Source organism: Melanostigma gelatinosum (genome assembly GCF_949748355.1).
Source record: "Melanostigma gelatinosum genome assembly, chromosome: 23".
Classification (NCBI taxonomy): domain Eukaryota; kingdom Metazoa; phylum Chordata; class Actinopteri; order Perciformes; family Zoarcidae; genus Melanostigma; species Melanostigma gelatinosum.
Genome location: NC_136656.1, coordinates 6,279,147 through 6,297,255, shown reverse-complemented (window position 1 = coordinate 6,297,255; position 18,109 = coordinate 6,279,147). Strand labels below are relative to the sequence as shown.

Below are 18,109 nucleotides of genomic sequence, written 5' to 3'. Positions count from 1 at the left end.
AGGCTTTGCAAAAATTCCTGCAGCAGCTGATTTAGTTTGACAATTTCATGCTTTCCAATGTTGACTTGCACAATGTTGTGACATTATTCCATCTCTCCTTTCACCATATTCTTTTTGAAACATAGAACATGTAGGCCATCGCTTCCATGAACGGAACCCTTTCTAGAAGCAGTCAATATATGTATGTCATTTCCATCTAGTTCCTGTTTTTTGAGCAGGTTTGTGCCAGGAGGGGCTCTACCAGCGGCCAGGGGACCCTGGTCGGGTGGCCCTGCTCCTGGAGGAGTTCACGCGGGACGCCCGTAATGTAAAGCTGAGGGAGAAGGAGCAGCAGCTGGAGGATGTGACCGACATCCTGAAGAGCTTCCTATCCCAAGCAGAGGACGCACTGCTGACCAAGGAGCTTTATCCTTACTGGGTGTCAGCGCTGGGTATGTGTTCAGAATAACCGTGATTTCCTTTGTGCGTTGATGCTCATGTTTTCGTTTGTAGTTTGTTGTTTTGGGCCTTTTTTAAAGTGGTTCTCATCCGTGTGGTTTTGCAGACGAGGCGGACGAGAGGCAGAGAGTGAAGAAGTACTCTACTTTCATCGAGAGTTTGCCAAAGATAAACAGGTCAACCCTTGATGCTGTGCTCCAACATCTGTACAGGTACACACTTCAGACGCATCGAAAGCTTTGTGCCAGTGAGGCTACTTCATAAAGTTTATTCTGCTGAAGGAGAAATCCATGTGGTCAACTTCAAAAACAGGACACGAGGAGCCAAAACCACATTCAACAATGTCGTTCAGAGTTAAATATTGTACTTTTGCTTCAGTAAAGGATCTGAGTACTTCACCGCTGATACATCCACCATGTGACGTGAATAAGGTGCCGTGACTCGTATTGTCTTTAATGTGATACGGTAGCCAGCCTGAGACACGGCTGTGTGGAAAGAAACTTGTCTAATTGGACGTGGAGACGAAGCATAACTACTTTTGCCAAATGATGCATTATGACTCATAAGACTAGTACCAAACTGTGAAAGTGCTCTTGTCTCTATCGTGTTTTTAACTGTGGTCGTGGCTGATAGAACAGGCGTAGCTCCACAGATGCTAACCTGCGTCACAGATGTTACAAGTGTGGAGGCTCAAAGGTCTCCGCACTCTGAGGAAGCCTGAGGGTTGCTACTTAGCACCCGCTGATTAGCCTGTTGTCCCTTCTGCTCTGTTAATGACCTACTCTACCCTCTGTTGTGTGTTTGTCTTCTGACCAATCAAGTGGGATATGTTCAGAGTTATTGGGGGATTCTGTATGTGGAGTGAATACGTTGGCATGTCCTTCAAATTACAAGCTGAAAACTAAAGCGACGGCTTCCTTTTAAGGTCAAGACGAATGAATCAATCGAATATCGTTTGTCCCATTTGTTTATAGTATTTGGCATATGACAGATTGAGTCGCTCATTATGAAAAAATCAAGCTAACACACAGTAGAGAGGCAGAAGTAGTGCTGTTTTTTGCAAAAGGAGCCTTTTTTTGTGAGGAAAATCATATATTTTAAATTATGTTCATTTACTTACAATTTTGATGAATTACCAAACTTTTCACTCTTGGATATTGTGAACAGTCAGCTTTCCAGGTATGTGTAGAACCTTGGCGTAATACATTTCATAATGCAATTGTGTACAATCCAGCGTCAGCATTGAACTCCAGGTGCAGAGCCGAACGGGTAAAAAGCCAGCCTCACGACTCGGCTCCTGTCCTGCAGCTTCCGCACACCTCAGCCCTGTTTTGCACACAAACCCCCTCTGCTGCCTCGATGTCTCATTCACTAATGCTCACATTACACATCGCTCCCTCAGAAACCTGCAGTGGATAATCGTGATTTAGCTGCATTATGTTAATGAGGTGGATTGTTTGGAGAAGACTTAATTGGCCTTTTGCTGAATTTGGACTGAGGCCCAACATTTCACTAAACTCTCTCTCTGTGTGTGTGTGTGTGTGTGTGTGTTCTTCTAACCCCGTTTCTTTCTGTGATTCAGGATTCAGCAGTGTTCCAACCTCAATCACATGCCCAGTGTAAAACTGGCCTCCGTCTTCTCCTCCTGCTTGTTCCAGACTCGGGGACAAACCCCGCAGGAAATTAGAGTCGTCCACGACCTCATCAGCAACTACATCACACTCTTCAGTGTGAGTGAGAAACGTTCCATTTATTCATGCGTCGCCGTTTGATAGTGTTGATGCTGGTGAGGAACTGCTCGGGAGACGGTGAGCAGGGGGGGGACAGAGGGCTCCAGGTCGCATGATACGGGTCTTCCAACTCTAAGTCAGATCACACCTGATTTGTATTCCATTAACACTCGTAACATAATCAGTAAATATATTATCATAGATTTAAAATGAGACCAGGCGTGTCTTGGTGTTTTTATTGCAGTGAAATATATAATACGAGAGATAGAAACGGCAGATATTCAGCCCTTTGACTGAGCAGTCTGACTGTTTTTGGTTTGAATTTTTTGCTGTAATATGAAAATAATTTTGTGTAAATTCTTCATATGATGAACTTTATAAATGATAATTATATTGAGAATCTCATATTAACTCAAAGTCAGTCATATTTCAGCAAAGTGTTATTGTCATGCGTGTAAGACCAAAAGCTCTATTAAAGGTGCGCTGACGGTAAGCTTCGACAGAATGGGATATTTCCCAGAATGCAACTCGATAGTTTCTAACGTCAGACCCACGAAAACATCATCGCTGGATAAAGTTCTTTATTTGTGGTTCTTTCTATATAATGTGTATTGAAATTATGGAGAAAAAAAAAAAAAGACATGATATGCACTGAACCATCCAAAATGAAAACTAAATAGTTTAATTCTATAAACTAGAAGATAAACTTGTGTAAGAAAGGTGCAGTAAACGCAGTAGAATGTGGTCGCGCTGATAGATTTATGTTACCCTTTGAGAGCTCGCCCGGCTTACGGGACGCCTGGATCCCTCTTGTTTCCGACGTTAAAGGAGGAGCATTCACTCCAAATCGGTTCGGGACGCCGTCATTCGCATGACAAATAGCCATTAAGCTCAACCAATCATGCGCCCGATAGCAGTGAATGCACGCGCCGTGACATAAAACGAAGGGGGGGAGACATCTTGCTAATTAAAGCGCCGGTTCTGTGCTGGATGTCGTCGACGGCGCTCATTATCAGGCCTAAACACACACGATGAGTTTGCGAGTTTGAGGTTTTTTTTTTTTTTTTTATTCACCCGCAATCTCGTCTGCCATTCATAGAACTCCAACAAAGCAAATTGATAATGCTGTTTGAAAAAAAAAAAAAAAAAAAGTTGGAAGAGAAAATATCATTTCCCACACAGAGCTCTGTGAAAGAAACGAGTATTCTCTTGGTGCTGAGCTGTGTCAGAAAAAAAACCTCCCAGCCAACTTCCTTTCTTAAATTAGTTTTAGAAGTCTTTGCTGAATAACCCGTTTCTGCAGTCTGCGTATGATGATGCCTTTTTTATTGGTTTAATCTTGGCTTCCGTGTGTCGTATTTAAGGGATCGAAATGAATGCCGCCTTCAAAAACCGGGAGTCCATCAAGCAAATTTGATGTTTCTCCTCACTGGCTTTGAAGTGATGTGTCTGCGTGTGTCCCGACAGGTCAATGAAAGCCGCGTGCAACAGATGGAGAGGGAGAACAGCTTCATCACCCGCTGGAACGAGAAGAAGGACGCCGCAGTAGGTCGAGCCGCGCAACCCAAATGGAAAGCACCAATGGGTGCTCCGTTTGTTTGTTTGTTTGTCTGTGTGTGTGTGTGTATTGATTTGCCTGCATGCTTCGGGGTCTCTCAAATAAGGGATTCATTTGAACAAGTTTCGTGTTTCTCTCGCAAAAAAAAATCAAGGGGAAGGCGGAGGAGGCAGGAGCAGGCGGGTGAGGGGAAAAAACTGTGCTTTGTTCCTGTTAACCTTTACGGCAGGTACTCTCTGCCTGGATGCCTCAGCCGAGAAAAACATTTGGTTCAGATAACTGGGAGGGGAAAAAAATGAATCGCACACCGCTGCCGTTGTTGAAATCTGAAATAAGTTGTTTATGCCTGCCCCCCCCCCCTTCTCTCCACCTTGTCCGCATGCTTCCAGAACATGCCTGCTGCTGTGGGTCACGAGGGTTTCTCACTGGAAAGCCAGTGGTATTACAAAGCTGTCGGAGGTGAAAATTGGGACATTTTGATTATGGCCACGAATTTGAGGACTTTAACCTCAGACTCTACTACGGTAGAAAATACAGTTTTATCATTAGGAACAATCATTTCGTGTAATTGCAAGTCAGCATGGAGAAAATGTCTCTGTTGAGATAATGGACAAGCTTATTTTAGGGATGATTTAACATGTTAGCGAAGGGAAACATTGCTGAAAGTCATTAAAATGTTACATTCATCGTCTCCTTTTTACCGAGGACTTATTTGTTTTGTCGTATTTCCATCGTTTATATCCGTTACGATAACCTTTCCCTCACTGGCTTCGTGCCGAAAGCCCCCGACTTTGCCACGATGTCTGCAGAGCTGCTGTCTCGTAACTGTAGCTGAAGAAATATAAGTAAGAATGTCATTTCCCACGCACGGATTTTTAAAGGCGGCACTTACGGTGGTTATGCATGCATGCAGTTTATTTATAGTGGTATGTGGCTCAGGTTTACGTACGCTATCATGTAAAAAACAACAAAAAAAAAAAAACTACTTCAGTGGGTTTTTATTCAATAGATGTGTGGAGTGTAGCTTTTTAGGCCTGGTTTGTTAGAAATAGAGCAAACACACGTTATCTTTTTAACACACAGCATATTTTTATCAACAGCCAATCAACATTCATACATAGAGTCTCTTGGAGATGAATTACTTGACACAATCGGGAAATCAGAGCCGTTTCCTCTGAAAATGGAGACACTTTCATCACTCTGCAAAATTAGGCGACTGACGTCTGGTTTGGAGATTTTAAATCGAGACAATAAGTCTACGGCTGCCGGGGGAGGCTGTACTCGGGAACATCGGGACTTTCAGCCAACATAGGGAAGAAAATACAGTCCGTATGTGGCCGAGCAATGTTGCAGTACTTGCAGCCAACTTGTCTCTGAGTGCTCGGGGAAGGTTCGGACCTCGCCCGTTTCCTTTTGAAGGTAGAGGATGACAAGGAGGCAAGGAGCATAGCTCGACTGAGGGAGTAAGTAAATCAGTGATATAATGAGGTGCAAGGCGATGTCATGCCTTTTAAGTAAGAAGTGGCACTTAAATCAATACTTGCATTTACAGCCAGGGTTAGTGCAGCGATAGTGTGACTTTGGTAAAGATTAGAAATGCTTTTATTTCTAATAGAACATTGCTGTTCTTCTCACTGAGAAATCTCCCCATCAGCTGTTCTTTTTTTTTCCCTTTTGCAGTGTTTTTCACTCAACAATCGCTGTTTGTAAAGTGTTCCTGGTCTCCCTCCTATTGCGTGACAAAGAATGGAATGAGTGTTCTTAGCAAACCGAGCTGGTGCGATATCTGTGCATGGCATTTTCCCCATGACGGAATGGGTTTGAATGACTTCCTCCCTCTCGTCATGTGCACGTTCCCAAGCCAGTGATGAACCTCAGTTCACCTGTAAAAAGACACCTTTTGGTGCTCGCGTGGTCGTTCACTCGAGATGGCTTACCGCTCCCCTGAGTCAGGAATCTGCATTTGGGGCCTTAAGTTTGACTCTGGCTCATATTTTCCAGCTAGATTTTCCCTCTCTGTGAACTTCTCTGGGTTTACACCAAAGTAAATCACTGTTTTAATTGGATGCAGAGAGGATTACAGCGCCAACACACAGAGAAAAGGTGCCATCATTTGTACTAGCCCAGCTCTCTCCAAAGGTCAAAAATGTGCTTTATCTGAAGTTTATGCTAGCTTGCTACCCTTTTAGCTTAGCGGGCTTGACCACACAGCACCACACACTCGTGTTTTTAACATTTCTGTGTGTGTGTAAGGCTTTTAAAGAACAAGACACACTGTTGATTAGTGAGACGCGGCGCTGAGTGTTTCTTTTAAGCTAGCTTTCTTACATTCTTTATGCTCGGCCAGGCTAGTCGCCTCCAGGCTCCAGCTTCATACTGAACTGAAAGACATGACTTTAACATTTGAGCGCCAGAAAGGCATGAAAACTTATATAAAACATTTGGTTTCGTAGGCATTGATAACCTATGTTACCTTCAGAAATGACTGCGATTTTACTTCCAGAAAGTAAAGATGGTAAAGCTAACATTGGATGCACTTTGTACGTACACAAGAGAACAGACTGTTACCGTGAACTCCCTCTTGGCATTTCTGCGGTTGCGTTATGTTTTTTTCTCCACTCACCTTTCTAATCTCTGAATATTTTTCTCGGTACATCTTCAACACACGTTTTAAACGCACAGCACACTTCAAGTTAACACCTGGGGAGAGCATATCGTTTTTTTCGAGTGTAGGTTTCGAGTGTAGGTTTTCTTCATTTCGCCAGCTTTTGCATTCCATTACAGCTGCTGGGACTTAGTTTTCCTGCCAGAAAACGACCTTTTGGTTTCCAGAAATCCACTCGCCGTTTCTCTCACTTTTCTCCCATTTACATTCATGCCACACTGGAGAGCGAATTTAGAAGAAAAGCCAATTAATCCTGCTGCATTGTTTTTTCTGTAATTCAGCTGATCTCTCTGTCTCACTCTATTCTCTCTCTCTCTCTCTCTCTCTCCACAGTTCTCTCCAGCCGGGGACCTGATCTTCGAGGTGTACCTGGAAAAGAAAGAGCCGGAGAACTGCTGTTTAATCAAGGTATAAGAGTATGAGTTAATGTGTACTTTCAGCGGGCTTGTGTGCATGCCCTGCTGTTCCCGCAGGTCCTTTGGTGGTGAGGTGAAATAAGAAAGATGGAGTGTGGGATGAAGGTGGGGCAGACTGAGAGGTGCAGAGGTTGATGGAATAGAGCTGAGACATTCGTGGTTTAACCTGATGGGATTACCGCCCCGGAAATAAATCAAAAGCGAACTAATCAAAGAAACGTCTGATTTAATTGTGTGAGTAATTGCATTTTACAAGGCAGGCGGGCCGCTGTAGGGTGTCGGACTCCTTTCTCAGGTCGCGCGGCAGAATTAGGGACGTGGTTAAAGAGGGAGCGCTCAGCAGCACGGTTTGACTTCAGTACTCCACTTTCTCTCTGTGGAGTTAAGTAGACACATTTGCTTTGTTCAGTCCTGGACAGGTACGCCTGGTACCTCGACAAAGAAGCGAGGATGTAATCGGTGCACCACCGTGTACGTGGCCGCGAGTCAGAAATCTGTGCCGTTAGTGTTACATGTTAAATATCGAGTGGCTGTTCAAAGGGAGAGACGGTTTGAAGGCTGCGATATCGATCCATGGAGCGATCTGAGCATTTTATATGCAGGAGGTGTTTACTTTGTTGGATTGTTTCTCCTTTTACTTGCTGTGCGTTTACCTGCTTGTTGTGTTTGCGGCAGGTCTCCCCCAGCATGCGGTCCGCGGAGCTTGCAGAAACCGCGCTGAGCATGAGGAACGTCACCTTTGGTGCCGATGACTCCTGGACCACGTTTGAAGTCATCGAGAATGGAGAGTTAGGTACGCTGCGTTCAACAGTCCCCTCCTCTCGCCTCGTGATACTTCACTTAAATCACAAAGCATCCTGAAAACCTGTGCTGTGTGATTATCTCCAACATTCAAAGTCCTGGTAAATATATCAATAATAATGAAATGATAATGATAGAAATAATTCCTATCTCCTATTTTAATGTAATTACAGCTGAAACATAATTACATTAAGTCTGGCTTTAATCGAGTAACAGTCATGCTGAAGCCTTAGACGGTGCACAGGTGCCTCCTCAATCAGCTTGAACCATGAAAACTCCCTCCTGCACTGTCATGCAGTTTAAAGAGACAAAAGCAAAGTGCTTTCATTGCATGTGGACATGTCTTATCATGTTTCAACAGCAGCTTACGCATGTCTCAGTGGTGAAGTGAACGCACACATTTAACAGGCAACTACGGATGAAACATCACAGCACTTTTGTCCCTAATGAGCCTCAGTGAGTCATCTGATGTGAGACACTGTCAAACGGGATTTAATGTGATTGGAGAGACTGTGGCATGTTTACTGGAGTGATCAAAGTTTAAGGCCGCTGTAACGTGTTGACAGTCTTCTTATTTGCTTTGTGAAATAGCGCACACACTCGATTATGCACACGTTTTGTCCTGATACAGTACAGGAGACAAACGCATTCATGTCAGCGCATACTTGCTGCTGAAAGGTAGCAGTACTTTTACTTGAGCACAGTTGTTGGCTCCTCTACCCACCTCTGCCGATTAGTGATTTAAATGGCTACCTTTATCACGGCCATATACAAAGATCACCCTCGTGATTAGAGGATTATGTTATCTCTCTAATGAACAAGTGTCTGTGAACACTGGAAGCCCACTGAGAAATTAGCCACGCATCGTCGGTTTTGATGATATGCACATCAATTAATCATCTTCACCGTCGTATGTCATGAATTACCTTCATCTTCCTTGCATGATTTGACCCAGGGAGCTGACCCCCACCTCATCTCGCATTAATATGCATTGTAGGCACCCCCCCGCCCCAGACCGTGCCTTCGCGCGCCTGCATTTGATCATGGCGCGGGGAAGCAAGCGAGCAAGGGGAAGTCAAAGTTGAGCTCCGTCGTGGAGATGCTTAGCTGGCGGTCCCCGTGCACTTTTCTGCAAGTTCAATGAGAGTTTACGCCGCACTCTGTTTGTTTTTCTCCTCACAAAGTTACAGAGGACGCGCCGTCCTCTTCTGAAACATAAATAAATAAATGAAGAATGTATTTGCTGACGGTTCAGCATATTCTCCACACCAAGACAATATGTCTGTGGACGAGTAAACAGTGAGGTATTTTGAAAGGCGTTAGCGTGACAGGTTTTGCTCATGAGACCACAAAGAAGGGAGGGAAAGTGCGTTAATTAGCCATTTTGGAGGATAGCTCCAGATAAACACTGTTACCGGGGACGATGGGCGGAAAAGGGGGAGCTAATATTTGTTGGGAAATGAGGAACTAATTCCAATGGTCTGCAGAGATTGCAGAGAGAAGATAAGCTCACCATTATGAATAAGTGATGCCGTTGTGGCTCTTTTTACCTCGTTCAGTGATGAGAAATGGGTGTGTGGAGATGGAGGCATCAGAGCAGGGGTGGTGGTACACAAATTATCTCCGGTTATTTTTTTTTTGGGCTGATAGCATGTACCCTGTTCACCAATTAGGAGGAGATAATAGGTCTATTTTGCACATGAGTGTGTTTTTATAATCAGGTCCCGATGTGCTGGAGATAATTTAAACTGCTCTGTGATGAAAATTGGTAGAACAACAACATAATTCCGTTATTTAGTGAACTAGAAATTGTCATGGCTTCAATGATACGAGGCTGTGATTTGGTTTCATGCATTTATAGTTCATGAGCAGACCGAATACCTTTGTTCTTGGCGGTTGACTCTTTTTTTTTTTACCACGACTCTTCATTCCCCTCCCTCTGACCTGTGGCCTCGTATTTTCAACAGAGCGGCCGTTGCACCACAATGAGAAGATTCTTGAACAGGTGCTGGAGTGGAGTACTCTGGACTGCCCTCGGTCGGCCTTTCTTGTTATAAAGAAGTTCACTGGGGCCAACAGAGTGTCTGATGGGAAAGGTACAGTATATCGTCTTACCTATTAATGGAATTGTTCATACTGGACGTATTTTGCTGTTTTTTTCTCTTCTTTTCAATAAAAGTAAATCCGTCTTGTTTTTAATTGGTTTAGTCTGTGCCTGTATATCTCATCTTACTTGTACTTATGAAGATTTCAAGTTACTGAACATATGTTAATGAAAGAAATATAAAATATTGACTCGACTGTAACAGCTGAACAGGATTATAGAATGTAGATTTTGCAGCAAAAGTGCTGAGACGTTTTAATAGTGAGATAAAAGTAATGGATAAACAGTAAGGGCTGAAAGTGTATTTTCCTCTTTAATTAACTTTAATTGTGTTTTACATCAGACGAAAGACAGTTGGTAAAAGGAGACTATCTGAAGTTCAGCGACGGATCCTCCAAACTGCTGTCGGGGCACAAATTCCAGGATAAATATGTGGTTCTCCGCGCCGACAAGCTGCTGCTCTACAGAGATATCAAAGTACGAACACTTTTCGTTTCCAGCCTAATCTTCTGCCACATCAACTGTAAACACTTGGGGTTGTTGTTTTTTTTGCATGCGAACACAAAATTGCGGGCCAACACAGATTGCTTTGTGTCACGGGGTGGTGTTGAAAAGGTTATCAGACTAAAATATGTTAGCGTCTACGTAACTGCAGCTAAATAGACCAAGCTCCACCCGAACCGCCTCTGCTTCATCTCCCCGGCGACGTGTCCGTCTCAGGGTTCCACCATCTTTGAATTAAGTAGGAAAATGAAACATACTGATGGCAGCGGACTTTCCTCTCTATTTCGAAGAAGAGGAAGAATCCAGTGAGTGCTTCACAGAGGACCAGCAGGCCCCAGTTCCCCGGAGGCCTTTTTCAGTTTTTTCTCAGCACATTTCTGCAGTTGAAACATGGGATTCGTAAAGGAGTGTGAAGAAGTGTAAATAATTGATGGCGGTGCAGTAATTCTGGCAGAATGGCGGAGGGGAAATGGTGAGGGGTGGTGTGTGAGGGGGGGGGGGGGGGTGCTTTCACTCCAAACTTTTCTAAATAGCAAGTTGCACAAGTGGCTAATTGCTGTGTAAATGCTAAGGACATTAGAAGGCTTTGTGAAGATGAATTGATATTCTTTGGCCTCCACTATTATTGCCAGGTCTGTGTTCAGCACAGACTAAGTTGGATGGAACGGGGAGCGGGTGGTGGTGGGTTGTCGTGTGTCGGTGTCGAAGGCAAACTTTGATTTCGTTCGCTTTGTTCTCTGTTGCCTGGAAGAAGAGGCGTGCTGGTAATGAATCAAATTGATGGTCGCATGTTGATGCCGCGTGGGTAGTTTGTTGGCATTTTATTTCACTTTGGTCTGTTTCGTCGAGAGCAGCAAACCGAAAGAAACGAAGACACCAGCACACACACACCTGGATACCGATTTAGACACTTGTTTTATTGACGAATTACATTTAAGAACAAGAAAGAGAGAAACGCACATTTCCGCATGTTGCTTCATCGGGTTCGGTTTGGGCTCCGTTGCCGTCAGGTGTGCCTTTAATCATGTGGTGCTGATTAGCGAAGAATCACACACCTGCCTCTCCAGCAACCAGTACAAGAGTAAACGATAATAGGCAGGAAGCATCTGCATATGAATAAAGATAAATACATTTCCATTAGGAAAGTACAGCGGAGTAGATCTTTCCATAAGGCGGCATAAACGTCACCAGAAGGTACCAAAAAAAACAATAGCCTCGACAATTAATATGAATCAAGAAATATAGTGTACAAAAGTATTAATATATTAAAGATGCATGTCAAAAAAATGGTAGAAAATGTTTTTATTAGAAGAAGGTAGTATACAAAACACAATACAAGTTAATACAATACAAAAGTAGGAGTGTAACCCATGTGGCTCCAAGGAGTTTATATATCCGATATGCTTCCCCTTCTTAAATAACTGATTCACGATACCCACCCATGGAGTTCAGAGTGACTTTCTCAATGCCTGTGAATTAAAGGGGCGGCAGCAGCAGCACGGGTTCTTTCCTTTCAGTGCCTCACAATAGAATAATCCATGTTTTTATTTCTAATTGGTCCTTTATGTTCAGCTATTCTCGTTTTTAAGATTTCACTTAGTTTGACCTGTGAATATGAAGCCACGTGGACACTTCAGCAGAGCGATGACATGTCATACAATTGATAAACTCTGTAATTGTATTATTTTACTATAATTTGGTTCAGTTGTTGTTTTTTGTTTTTCGCAGGCCACTAAAGCAGAGAAAGTAATCCAGCTCCGCTCTGTGAAATGTTACCTTGGCCTGAAGAGAAAGCTAAAACCTCCAACCAGGTAAACTGCCCTCGCATTGCACGATTGCACGATTGCATCAATCTAAAATGTAACGCGTGGTGATTGGCAGCTTCAGACAATCAGTGGATCTCATCTCGTCTGAAACCTGGAACAATGTAAATCTGTCTCATTGCTGGCTTTTCTTTGAAGCTCCTTTTGAAAGTGCAGTTCATGAGCATTTATTCATTTGCTGCAATTTGATTTATTCCCTCAGTGAAATTGTTTTCATTGTCGCATAAATATCACGGAAATGTGGATGATGGCTCTCGCTCTCTCCCTCTCTCCCTCGCTCCCTCTGCGAGCAGCCAATAAAACGACGCCACACATTTTTACACCTTGCTTTCTCCCGGACGATAAATCCCCAAACCCCTCTGCCCGGGCGGTTAATCAACCATTACGAGCCACTTTTAATGCTCATTTGTATACATTTCCACTCCTTCCCCGCACGTCTTTTTGGTGCAGTAAATATCGAACAAAACTATTTCCCTGCAATTTTGTTGGCACATGGCGTGGCTGCATAACGATTGTGGTCAAACGAGACTCATTAAGAGCCAAAACAACTGCTGCGCGCTCTCAGCACAGCCACCCCTCTGTTATTAAGATGAACTCGTGATTATTTAGCGCCGCTACTGTCTCTGTCTGTGTGGAAACAATTTGTCCCCGAAGATATATCGCCCTTTTCTCTTCCCTCAAAGGTTAGCGTCACCAGGAGATACCCAAGCCGCTTCTGACCCCCCCCCCCATCCTATTTTTCACTGTAATGAAATTGATTAAATGTAATTGCATTTTAACAAATACAAATCATTCCGCCGCGTGGAAAACATCGCCGCCGCTGTTTTATTTTAACGACCTATTATAATTTACGACACATGCCAAAACCCCTTCGCCGGCTCCGCGTTGGTCAAGCGCAGAGGGAACGTTTTTGAGAAGCCAAACCCTATAATTTCACATTACCCAATTCTAATTCCTCATAATTTTCTCCCATGTCGGAATGTGGAGTCTGGGGAAGCGTGAAAAATGAGTCCAGCAAGCGATTGTCTGCATTAGGCCGTCCTTCAGGGTTGGGAAAGTGGATAAGAGAGTAGTGGGAGATGAAGAGAGAGAGGGAGGGAGCGGATGATACTGCGTGGTATCATAGATATACTGTTGAGTGGGCTTTGGGAGAAGTGTTACGGTGAATAAAGAAATAAAGACAGAGTGCTGAGGAGAATGCAGAGAGTCGTGGTGAGAGGGTTTCGGAGAGAGGCAGCGCTCCAGTACCTCATTAGGCAGAGGTCTCTCTGTGAGCGGCCTGTACTGCGGGCTTTTTTCGGATCGGCTGCCTTAACTCACGGGAACGGTGCTCCAGGCTTGCCGGTGCTCCATCTCTGCCCCCTTCTTTCGACTTTGTTCTGCCTCCACTTTTTCCCGCTCCTGTTCAGCCACAGCTGCGAAAAAGGGTTTCAGGGGAAAAAGGTGTATTCTCCAGGAAGGTGATCTTTTTAACCCTACACTGCCTCTGGAGCAGGTTAATTCCCCCTTAAACATACATAAACGTCTGTGTGTACACACAGCCAATCATCAATCAGTTCCCAGCATCACACAACGAATTCACATGTGAGCATTACATGCACATACCAGCGAACATTATGCATATCTAATATCTGTAATAAATTATAGTTTAAGGCTAATAATTTATAATAATTTGCATAAAGACGTGGGCTGGAGCTCCACTGACTTATTCCATTGTGTAGAATCCTGCATTTGTAGTGAACGCTGCATTTTATTTGAAACTGTTTTGATCTTAAACGGTTTCTCAACCACTTTGTTTCTTGTCTGTTTCTAACCTCTTGTCTTCAAATGACAAGATTCAGTTTGCAGATGCAAAATCTGACCCGTGTCCCTTTTTTTTTGTCGTTTAACAGCTGGGGCTTCACAGTCTACACTGATAAACAACAATGGTGAGTGCCGTGCAGAAGGTCTCCAATTCAAGAATTGATGGGTTTGACTTTTACCCTTTCCACTTAAAGTATCTGTCAAACAAAGAGGGGGTCAAGTGGCGGCGAGTCAAGAAGTTGAATTTAAAGCACTAAACGTCCAAGTGGATTAGCAGTGAGGACCATCAGCGCTATTAAATATATATGAATGAGGATCACATGGTGAGATGCTGCTGTCTGGTCCGCTCACAGGAAGTGAAACAACGATTTGTAGCTTCCTTGTAAACCGTTATTTGCTGCCTTTCAAATTGACAATTGCAATTTCTTTACAAATGCTAGCTAGTATCACAACATGTATGTCAGTATAAACAGTTTTTCAAGTTATTTCACTGAACCTTTCTGAGCAGGATCTGTGTTGTTGTTTACCATGTGACACCAGTGTCTTTAAGGCTGCTGTTGAACACGGCACGCTTTTAGGTGACGGTGATCATTTAAACCATCTTCCTCGACTGTTACCTACAGCACTAATCGCCAACACCCACGCAGAGTCATGCGATCGCGAGGAACTGTGACTCGCCAAATCCAGTCACCTGGTTTCAAAGAAGTGTGAAAATGAGTGACTTGTGCAACTGGGCTTTCCCTCCTCAGGCATTTCTGCTGCGAGACGAGGGAGGCGCAGGTCAGCTGGGTGGCCGACGTCGTCGGGATGACGGTAAGACCACGTGTTGGAATGAGGGTGAGGAGTGCTCCCGTGCAGACGCTCAATGAAGCAGCAGAGCGTGCGTCGACTCTGGGAGTGAAGGATTGTTTTTGTCTTTCGCACATTGCGGAGAGATCCCCCCCCCCCCTCCTCGTTTGGATGAAAAATACACTTGATTACCACCGGAATAAATCACATTTTACAATCCATATCTGTATTTCCCCCCCCCAATCATCCATTTCCATTGTGCCGTTAGTCAGATGAGATGCATAAACGGGGAGAGAGCGCAGTAAAGTTTTGGAAGTCACTCAGCACGAACATAAATCACGTTATGTGGAAGAGCTGCGAGAATAAGGTCACGCCGACTGTAACAGTCACATTGTGGTACTTTGTGGTACCAGATACAGCGAAGTGTTGTCGCTGCCAGTCGCTGACGCAGCACATATGACATCAATAATGCAAAGGCAAAGCAAACACGGGGAGAGCAGCTACCAGTGTGCCGTATTTATTTGTGTTTTTCCTCTCTCGTATTCCTCCCGAACATACTCGGTGAAGTAACCACCCTGTTCCCTCATTACACTAAATATGTCTGTTCTGCTCATTTCCAAGTGAACGACTGTAACTTGAACATCACGCTCCTCCCGAACTGAAAGATCTCCGCCGCTCCGCATTGTATGCTCGGCACACAATCAATCGGTATTAGCCCCGAGCTCGGCTTCCTTTATGGGAAGCCGCCTGCAGCACGGTGTTGTTTATCACGGGTGCTTACATTAAAAAGCCTTTTAGTGCCTTAGTTTGGGCTGGCAGGTAAAAAGGGCAACGTTGTCGGGGAGAGATTGATCTGAAGGGGAAGCCAATTTAGTTTTTGTGTGTGTCTGTTGTTTCTAAGTGTTTCACGGTGTTTATTTCACCGGGTTCATTGACTCTTCTTGTGCTCTTTGCAGAAGCTCTTAGCTTTACAACGCCTAAAATCTATAGTGGACTGGAGCCGGCTAAAAATATTAGGATTCTCCTCCCAAATCCGCTAAATATCCGGATTGTCAGCTCCCATCACAGGGGCTTGTGGGAAGGACATGGGACTTATGGGAAGGGCAGGGAGCGAGAGAGAGAGAGAGAGAGAGAGAGAGAGAGAGCAGATGAGAAAGTCGACGGAGAGCACTTCAGCGGCCTTGATTTCCTTTCTCTTACCTGTTAGCGAACATTGTGCTCCAGACAGTTTCCATAGCAACTGCTCGATGAAGGACCTCGTTTCGAAGCGAGGTGGAGCGGCTTGTGGTGGTGGTGAGGGTGTAAAGGTCCAATGACGGGTCCTAGCAGTGATGAAATACACTTTTCTTTTTTTAAAGAGAGGCAGTTCTATAGGTCTAGGGGTCGCACTGATATAAAAGGAGAAGTTGTTCAGGAGAAAGTTTAGCCAGAGATCAGAACAGTCACACCGGATCGTCTCCCTCATATCTAAAGAAGCTTTACAGAGTCCAGTCAATGTATACCTATACACTGTATATATTGATACCAGCTCTACCATGTCTTGCTTCTTCATAGTTGTTGTTTTTTTGTCATGATGAAGGATTTCTAGAAGTGTAGAGTTGTGTGTTACCCTTTACTTTGACATCTGTAGAAGCCACAAACAAAGGAAGAATAAAGGTAACGAACCAACATGAACTCTCTTTGTTGTCCGCAATGACTCACTGCGTCTGGGGGGGGGGGGTTATTACCGTACTTGTAAACTGTGCTGTTGGCGTGCGTGTCTTCAGTACGGTTCTGACTTCTGTTCAAAGGCGGGTAACTCAAAAGAGGCGGCGTATCTCAAACCCTTCAAAGGGGGAGCGGTGACCGAAGGCCAGAAGATCACGCACAACCGCAGTGCCAGCAAACAGGTGAGCAATCCATGACAAACTGATATATACAGTATATATTCAAAACAACATGTATTTCCCCATGTACATGTGAGTACAAGGAACTCTCCTGACATGACACATGTGGGTTTAGGGGGCTCCTGTAGTCTGTGGTTGACTTTCAATCGATTTCCATTCATGTTTATCGGTCACGTTTGCCCACAGCTGACCGACAACAGGATGTCTCTTGTCGATGGCAACCCGAGGTCCACCACTCTCCCCCACAGGACAAACATCACAGCCAACTTCGCCAATCACAAAGACTTGCTCAAGGCCCCAGAAGTCCCGCACAGAAGAACCTCTGTGGATGCCGGCCAGCCTCGACGCCTCGCGTCCCCGTCCACACACTCGCAGCCCCTGGCTTTGCCTCTCCCCCCCCAGAGTGGCTGCAAGACCCTCGGCAGGAGACCTGCTCAGGGCGGGGAGACTATGATGCCTCCTAATCTGCTGAACGAACTTAACTCGGTGCTGAGCAAGACGAGTCGCAGCGCCAAGAGCAATGATTGACAGGAAGTCGGAGGAAAGAACACGCGATGCAGATGGAACCAAAGTTGCATTCATGACTGCTTCTGAACTTGGATATCGGCGGGGGGGGGGGATGCCGACACACAAGGGGATGTGGAAAACCAGGTGCAGAAGACTGGAGGTCATGCAGACCTCAGCTGGACGTGGCGCTGACCCAAGCACTACAAAGCGTGATTTATATGCCGCTCTTCTAAAACCCAGAGAATGCTACCGAAGTACGCTGGACTGTCAAAGCCCAGACGTTTCCAGAAATACTCCAACGTGCTTGCTTCATGCGTTCACGTCTGCCGATACTCTGAAAATGCTGTTTTGACGACATCTGAAAAAAAACATTGTAATTATTTTAAACCTTATAAAGGTGAAGTTTATCTTTTTTACAAGCACTTTGGCTGCAGATAGCATTCCCTATGAATTCAAAATAGCGAATAGGCATGATATGCAACAGCTGTTCGTGGTGGGCAATCTCCAGTATTATTTGTAATTATATTCGTTTTGTGTTTTTTAACAGTCAACCCCTTCTTTTCTGTGTAACCGTTACTTGTATTGCTACCTAGCAGTGTTTTTAAGCACCGATTTAAACTGTGCACCGGCTGCGACCAAATGTCATTTTAATTCGCCGTATAAATGTCGGCTCCTAAACGAGCTGAAACATGCTACTTTACCTCACATTTTAGTGCATGTTTCACCTCAATGTTCAGTATTTTTGTACAACGACAGAATAATTAACGCCGACCGTTGAGCTAACATCCCTCAGCGGCGGCTTGTTTTACATGTTTACCGCACTGTAGAAAATAAATTTTAAAAACACCTCAAAATATGAACAAAACCATTGGAATAGCGTGAGTAATTACAATTTCTGGTTATTTTTCAGTTTGACACATTAAAATGACTCGCAGAACTTTTTTTTTTTACATTTAACGTTACTTTTATTAAAATTGTCATATAAACACAAGTACATAGATGAAAGTTGACTTCTGCATTTGGAGCATCTTCGGGTTCGAGCGTCTCGCCCAAAGGACACTTCACCATGCAGAAGGGAGGAGCTG

The 18,109-nt window shown here is 44.3% G+C and overlaps 1 protein-coding gene across 1 annotated transcript in view; it reads left to right on the top strand.

The window, feature by feature from the left end:
• arap2 (ArfGAP with RhoGAP domain, ankyrin repeat and PH domain 2) overlaps positions 1 to 17,873 on the top strand; it is an 86,085-nt gene extending 68,212 nt beyond the window's left edge. The window contains exons 21-33 of the mRNA XM_079295717.1: positions 219 to 431; positions 545 to 650; positions 2,021 to 2,168; positions 3,636 to 3,713; positions 6,725 to 6,799; positions 7,483 to 7,600; positions 9,576 to 9,704; positions 10,056 to 10,189; positions 11,945 to 12,027; positions 13,932 to 13,967; positions 14,592 to 14,655; positions 16,422 to 16,520; positions 16,704 to 17,873. Coding sequence (XP_079151843.1) covers positions 219 to 431; positions 545 to 650; positions 2,021 to 2,168; positions 3,636 to 3,713; positions 6,725 to 6,799; positions 7,483 to 7,600; positions 9,576 to 9,704; positions 10,056 to 10,189; positions 11,945 to 12,027; positions 13,932 to 13,967; positions 14,592 to 14,655; positions 16,422 to 16,520; positions 16,704 to 17,045 — 1,625 coding nt within the window. The 3' untranslated portion in view covers positions 17,046 to 17,873. The remainder of the gene's footprint in view (positions 1 to 218; positions 432 to 544; positions 651 to 2,020; positions 2,169 to 3,635; positions 3,714 to 6,724; positions 6,800 to 7,482; positions 7,601 to 9,575; positions 9,705 to 10,055; positions 10,190 to 11,944; positions 12,028 to 13,931; positions 13,968 to 14,591; positions 14,656 to 16,421; positions 16,521 to 16,703) is intronic.
• Positions 17,874 to 18,109: the final 236 nt, after the last annotated feature.